At 46.2% G+C, this 7,120-nt stretch overlaps 1 protein-coding gene across 1 annotated transcript; it reads right to left on the bottom strand.

The window, feature by feature from the left end:
- Positions 1-3,877: 3,877 nt before the first annotated feature.
- Positions 3,878-6,386, bottom strand: PtA15_4A399 (uncharacterized protein; the record flags this gene model as incomplete). Its single annotated transcript, XM_053168277.1, has 9 exons — positions 3,878-3,951; positions 4,048-4,434; positions 4,525-4,586; positions 4,663-4,760; positions 4,858-4,967; positions 5,054-5,076; positions 5,150-5,782; positions 5,869-6,054; positions 6,148-6,386. 9 exons carry the CDS (start codon positions 6,384-6,386, stop codon positions 3,878-3,880), a joined length of 1,812 nt encoding a protein of 603 aa, XP_053019503.1.
- Positions 6,387-7,120: the final 734 nt, after the last annotated feature.

Here is a 7,120-nt window from a genome sequence, read left to right on the forward strand (position 1 = left end):
AACGAAGTGGGAAGTAGGAGATCAGATTACCTCGAGCTCAGAATTCAATTTCTCTATCTCCATCCAATCACGCGGGGAGAACAGTATGTCGTCAAATGAGCTGGCAGTTTTTTGTTTTTGGTCTTCTTTAAGAATCTGGTCAATTACATCGCGGGCATCAAGCGCTTTTTTGTAGCTATGGTACTTGATGTTCCATCTGATACCGTATCCCGCGATCAGAGGCGCCACTTTGATCTTCAAGTTTTCAGCAGTTCTCTCAAAATTAGCCCGCTGAGCTGCCAAGCGGGTGATTTGTTTGATCACTGTATCAAGCTAGACGCAACAGCAAACAACGCAAGGGCAAACAAATCAGACCCAAGCTCAACTAGAATAAAAGGACGGCTTACTTTTACAGTTAGCTGCCGAAGTTTCTCAGACTTGGCATGTACAGTCCGAGTGATCACATCCTCGTCTTGGTCCAGAGTGCTAGCATCATCCTCAACAGAACACGCTTCAGTGGGGCTACTGTAGTCGCTTTTGGACGCTGCATCGTATTCCTCAGGATGCGGCACCTGCTTCTGGGCCGCCTCCTTTTCAGTTTTGGGGGTATCCTCAGGCTCCTCATCTTCGTTCAGTCTACCTAGAACTGGGAAAAATCCCAAAACAGACTCTTTGGTTTTTGCTGTAGGCAGGGTACCAACAGACAGTGCCTTGAGTCCTGAATTCACAATGAGGGCCACTTTGTGGCAAAAGCACCGGATGTGCATGGTTGAGGGGTCCCATCCAGGCTCTAGAAAATCTTTTGAAATTGTTCCAAGGTCTGTTGCACATTGGGTAACATTATTGAGTACAAGATTGTACATGGTCCTTGCCATTGTATTATTGTTTGAGCCTGAGTCGGTTGTCTGGGCCAACATGTAATGAAACATAAAATAATGGTTAGCACAGGAACCACGGCCAGCAAAGAGGAAGCAACTCATCTTTTTGTAAAGCTTGTTCTTTTTAAGTATGGTAGTAATTGGTCGGGCCAAGAGGTGACCGGCATGTCTCCAGGGGAGCATCTTCAATGCCAAATGCCGAACTACATACTTCCAATCAGCATTGATGTATGCCACTGCGACTCCGATGAATGCAAACTGGTTTCCCTTTTGACCTGGCCTGCTGGGGAGATAATGAATAAAAATGATGGATTCAGACCAATTGGGCAAAAACTCTCGCTCACATGGAAGAAAACAGTCAGATATCATTACCTCACTGGTCCAGTTACCCTTAAGTTACCCAAGTTTGGCCCAAAATGTAACGTAACCCATTTCATGCAAACTATGCGGGAACGTAACTTGCAAAAAAAGCAGGCCTTTTGCTCCAGTGGATATCGTAACTGGAATTAAGTTATCCGTAGCCTGCAGATAACGTAACTGTAAAGGTTACGTTACCTGCAAAGTTATCCATATGGAGAACGTATCTGCCCACCGCTGTCTCAATGGCTGGTCAGTACCATCCATTGAGAGTACAGGTGGTGCTTTACTCTTGTTGGCCGGTACTGACTGGTGTGGTATACAAAATGGGAAAAATCAAAAGTTTTTCTCTCATTTGCGTAATCAGTCATAGAATACCTCACAATACAAACATATGGACCCCAGAAATGGAATCTACGGCCAAATTACCACCTTGTCCCCACTGGAAGTGTAATGGTCGACGTACTGAAGGGCCATTGAGGTGGGTGTGTATCACCTCTCAATGGCTGGTCAGTACCATCCATTGAGAGTACAGGTGGTGCTTTACTCTTGTTGGCCGGTACTGAACAGCCATCAAGAGTGTGTAGTGTGTTCCTCATGATGTCTGGTACGGACGATCCATCGAGGGAAATGTGCATGTCCTCTTGGTGGCTGGTGCTAACCGGCCATTGAGGGTGTTATGCTTTGCTCTTGCACCCGCCATTGAAAATCGCAGGTGACAACTGGGCCGGGGGGCAAAGTTGAATTTGAATTTGGATTGCGTCAGGGCAACAAAATCTGGTTTACATCACCCATTTTCTGGTGGTGTAATGGTTAGTGCCTGCCTCTTGTATGTTTTGCCACATGCAGGTTGCGGGTTCAATCCTCACTGTTCACATATTTTGCCCTGACACCTTGGGCAGAAAATGGCATCAGTGGCTGGTTTACATCAACTTGAGCCCAATACGTACTCATATTGAATAAAAAAACCCACAAATTGTCATTTCCCTTGGAAACTTACGGCTAAGTTACCCAAATTTGGGCAAACCTGTAACGTAACCTGTTTTGTTGAAAACTTCTGGGTAACGTAAGTAGAAAAAAAAACAGCCCTTTTTCTGCGGAAGATATCGTAACTAAAATTAAGATATCTGTAACTACAGGGTAACGTAACTTTAAAAGTTACGTTAAAGTTATGTTCCCAATTACGGGTAACGTAACGGCCCACCCTTGCTTGAGTATCACTGCATGAAGTAACTCTTTGCAACAGTGGGTAGTTATGGTACGGTTATTGGTAACATAACAGTACCATAACAAATTTTTGTATGTTAGTGTTACCAATAGCCATAATGCATGCATGGTATGTTACAGGATTTTATTCAGGTGGATCTTTTTTATTCCGTTACAATACTGGGTAACTGTGGAATTACACCGTTATGTTACTGATTTCTTTGTGTTACTAGTAACAAAAAGACACATGTATATAGATTATGTATATAATGTTTTAACAGGTTTAGAAGGTTGGACTGCTGCTAAAAATTTGCCAGCTTCGGAAAATGAACCAGTGAGAGGGACCTCCTCCCGGAGCCACATCAGGCTACTGACACAGTGGGACATTGTAGAAGGAAGTAAGCGGTCGCGGTTACTGCTACATACGTCTGCTGCGGTGGAGAAGAGTCTCTCCACTGCACAGGAGGAGCCTGCAGATCCTAAATATGATTGCGCCATGACAGCAAAAGTGGGATAGGCCTGTTGATTGAACTGCGGGAGCACAGAGTTTCAGCCAAGGTAATCAATGAAAAGAGGGCAGAAGATTTATTACCTTCCACTATTCTAATTAGGGGGTTTCATGACGGTTGATTGCTCCATCCTTGAATGTTAAGTTGGCCTTCAAGTAAGTGTCAATCTCGGGCCTTCAAGTAAGTGTCAATCTCGTTCTGTTGGTGTGTTTAATGGGACACGTGCAAGGCTAGACGGGCCTTGAGTTATTGTGGTGAAGCGTTGGCTGATTTTTTGATGGCCATCACCTCGGAATCAGACACGGTCTGCGCCACTGGCCGGTTGAATTTGATTTTCTCCTTTGTGTGTCCGAATTCTTGGTTCCATCATTTTCAAAGTTTTTGGCAAAAGTCTATTGCGTTTTTTGGTTCTCATTGCCATCATCATTGAAAACATCCATGGACTCCCGCAGCGTGAGTTACTACTACACTCTTGAGGATGCCGATGGCTCTTTCTAGTGATTCCAACTTGGGTTTATCACGAGTCAACCCAGCCTGCTAGAGCTTGTTGTGGGTAAATTTGGCAGCAACAAAACATTGACAGTTACATGATCTGTTGATTACTCATATCTTTATTTCAGCTAGACTAGAGTTTACAACACAGAAAAAGGCCCGGCCCTTTTCTGCTGCAGACATATTCAAAGTTCTGCGGCATAGAATCTGAGAATGTATATTGCTTTTGTTGCAGACCAATTTGAAAAAATGGTTATATGGAAGGAAACACTCAAACAAATGGAATGATCTATTGAACTAAAACAAATGCAGACAAAAAACAGTGACAAAGACAGACTAGAATATAGAGAAAGACCGGAAATATTATCAACAAAACAATTGTTTGATTAATTGCGGGGTATCAATTTCCACCAATAGGGGAGATTGTTTTCTAGAGCAGTCTGAGCCATATGAAGCCTATTTCGTCTTCTTATTTGTGGGAGTCTCGACACTCAGCCGGCCCAGTCTTTCGGGCAGAGTAGGGTGGGAGTCTAGAGGCGAGCAGTCCAGACAATGAATTCATCAGTCAACTAATCTGATTTCAAAAGGTGATCGGGAGGGAGGGAGAAAAAAAAGGGGGTACGCACGATGAAAAGCGGAATATAGCCAATCGCAGCTGGTGGTAGCTTTGTTCTCAGCGCTGATGCGAACCAGAGCCCATTTAAGATCTTGAGCGTAATCACCGCCAAGGTCGGCGGCGAACTGGTCGGCCTGGAACTCAAGCTTGCGACTGAGGGCGTTCGAGGTGAAGGAGAGGAGCGAGTTCAAAGGGGTGAACAGGCTCTGTGCAAGGATGAAGCCGATGATCAGCGGGTACTTCTCTGCACCGGCCAGCGCTGGGACGCCAAAGGAGTAGAAGAGCGCTGCATTCCAGATGAAGAACCGGAATGTCGACAGGCTAAGGGCGATCTGAATCTGGGACGAGCCGAGTAGTAGTACGGTGTGGTTCAGCTTCCAGTGTCCAAGCTCATGGGCTGTGTGGGCAGGTCGAGTCAGGAGCAGGCATTGAGAAATCAGTCATCACTTAAAGCAAGCAAACCTGACTAAGAAGAATGAACACGAACCAAGTACGGCCTCTACTTCTGCAGGAGTACTTTGCTTCAACAATGTATCGTAAAGTACAATGCTAAGTGTGAGCCAGCCAATGAGGAGGCGCGTCAGTGAACTTCTTCTGTTTAAAGTAGATAACATATTAACGCAACTGTTTGGTGAACCCGGGTAAACCAAAAAAGAATGCATTTGAATGGGCACTTCTTTTAGATCCGTCGATGACCCAGAGTCTTCCAAGTGGAAAGTTGATCTGAAGTGGCGAAAATAAGAAACTCATTAAATAATTGATCCAGCATCATATGTGTTTTTCAAGTTTTGAAAGCTTTCGGGGGAGGGGGCGGACTAACTCGTTTGGCCAAAGCCTCCGTGCGGGTCTTGACCTCTTGGTACTCTGGGAATTCGCTCAAGTGTCGAAACTTGTTGAACAAAGGCGCAATCAAATACGGATATCCGACGTCTGCGGTACGACCAAGAAGCTTATCAGTAAGGTCAGGAAAGGAACTAGAAATTATCAGCTGATCTCAATTTGATAGCGCTACTGACACATAAACAGTACTAGACCCATCCTGTATGATAGTGAAAGAGAGAGTAAATGATCGGTGGAAGTACAGGAGGAAAAAACATAGGAAGTGCGCCTACACAAGCATCATTACATATTGCACAAACGATTCCCCAGCCCATCGGACGGTCCAGAGGAAGGCCGCAATGAGCGGCAGACCGAGGAGGGCGGACAAGAGGGTAGTCTTGATGTAATCGGTGATCCAGAGTCCGAGAGTCTGTTTGTTGAAGCCGTGCTTTTCTTCCAAGACGAAGGTCTTGTAGAGGCTTGAGGGGACCGAGGTGATCATTCCGGAGAGTGTGAGCAGGCTGACGAAGAACAAGGAGGTGGCGATCTCCCCGGTGCCGATGTTGAGGAAGTTCGGGGCGATTTGGGACGATTTCTGGCAGAGGTCGATTGCCAGGTACCACAGACTGGCGATCCCACTCGCCGGCTTAGTACCATCAGCGCCGAAGTAGACGGCCACCAGTGGGGAGAGCAGGGCCCATGTTTCGAGCTGGTCGATGAAGCCAGCGACCATCGAGAACTTGACCTTGTCGAGGGCATACGCCTGTGATTTCATGAAGGTCTCCTGCGTCGAAGGCTTTTCGGCATCCCCGCCTTTCGGACCGTCCTTCTTGTCGGCCTCGGGCTTGGGACCATCTGCAGCGACGAGATAGGGGGCAATCGAAGGCGGGGGCACTTTGAGCTTGAGGTGGGGCAGCTGGCGGATACTGGAAGGGAGACGATGGCCAAATGGCAAGACCGGTTAGCTGGAGGAGGCAGAAATCGGCAAACAGGTGAGTGAAAAGTACGTTACTTGAGATACTGCTCGAATGCGAATACGCCCCCAGAGAGGGCAAGGATGATGGACTGGTAGGGGATGGAGTTCTGCTGCAAGAATTCGAACATGTTGCTCAGCTGGTTGGTGGTTTGGTGGCAGCAGTGGTAAACAGTTACGTACCACCACGCGGAGAGGAAGTACTTAAATATTTCGCCTGCCAACCTGGACACGTGGAGGTGTTGTCATCGCAGCAAGGCCAGCTGTACTACCAAGTACCGCTCAGCCCGACCAGTCAGCACCTCGAGTCTCACTGACCTTCCTCTTGCACATGGTGTCCTTCTCAAGATCACATTCAACATATTTACGTAATCGCAGCTTCTTGTCAGCTCATCAACTCGCTCCTTTTCCTGGCACAGGTTCTGGATACCAACTGGTGACGGCTCCGTAAAAGGGGGCCGACGTCGAACTGCCCCGAGGTTCAGATTCGGGCCAGCCCAGCTGAAGTCGAACTTTTCCGCAGGTCGGACCAAAAACCCCAAGAAAGGCATGAACATAAACTGTTTTTGCACGCGGTGAAGAAAAGGTACCACCCAACTACACAATCGTAGCGGACATCAACTCTCCCCTGGAGGGGTATAGCACCAGGCCATAACACTCCCCTGCAAGCCAATATCACTGACAACAAAGGTGATATGGCATTGGACACCAGATAATTTGGTGTGAAACTGCATACATACTAATCTAGGTGTTACTCCCCAACAGACTGGAGGACTTCCTGCCAATCTGGAAACCCAGATTTTCCCAGATTTTGCAGGGAAATCTAGGCAGATCTAGGATTTGGGATGATCAAGCCCAGATTTCCCCGCAAAATCTGGAAAAATCTGAGTTCCCAGATTGACAGGAAGTCCTCCACTTGTTAACTGTCAACTTGCACACATACTGGCTACTATACTAATACTATTTTCAAGACTATACTATGTTTTATCTTAAGATGGGACTTTTGGCACTCATGAAGCATGGAACTATTTTTAGGCAACCACACTCCTAAATCAATAATCAATAACATGCTTATATATAAGACTAGGAGTAGCTAACACAGTTATTATAATATTTCACAATACTAAGATATATTTCGTGATTAAAATATGTTTGGTCTATCTGACAAGTTCAGAGACAGAAAAATGAAAAAGACAAAACATGTACCTAAGAGCGGAACAGTAGCCGACTCTGGTATGAGAAAAAGTAGGGATGAAGAAAGACTGCTTTAGCAGCTGAGACCATGATATCG

The sequence above is a fragment of the Puccinia triticina genome, chromosome 4A (genome assembly GCF_026914185.1).
Source record: "Puccinia triticina chromosome 4A, complete sequence".
In the NCBI taxonomy this organism is placed as follows: domain Eukaryota; kingdom Fungi; phylum Basidiomycota; class Pucciniomycetes; order Pucciniales; family Pucciniaceae; genus Puccinia; species Puccinia triticina.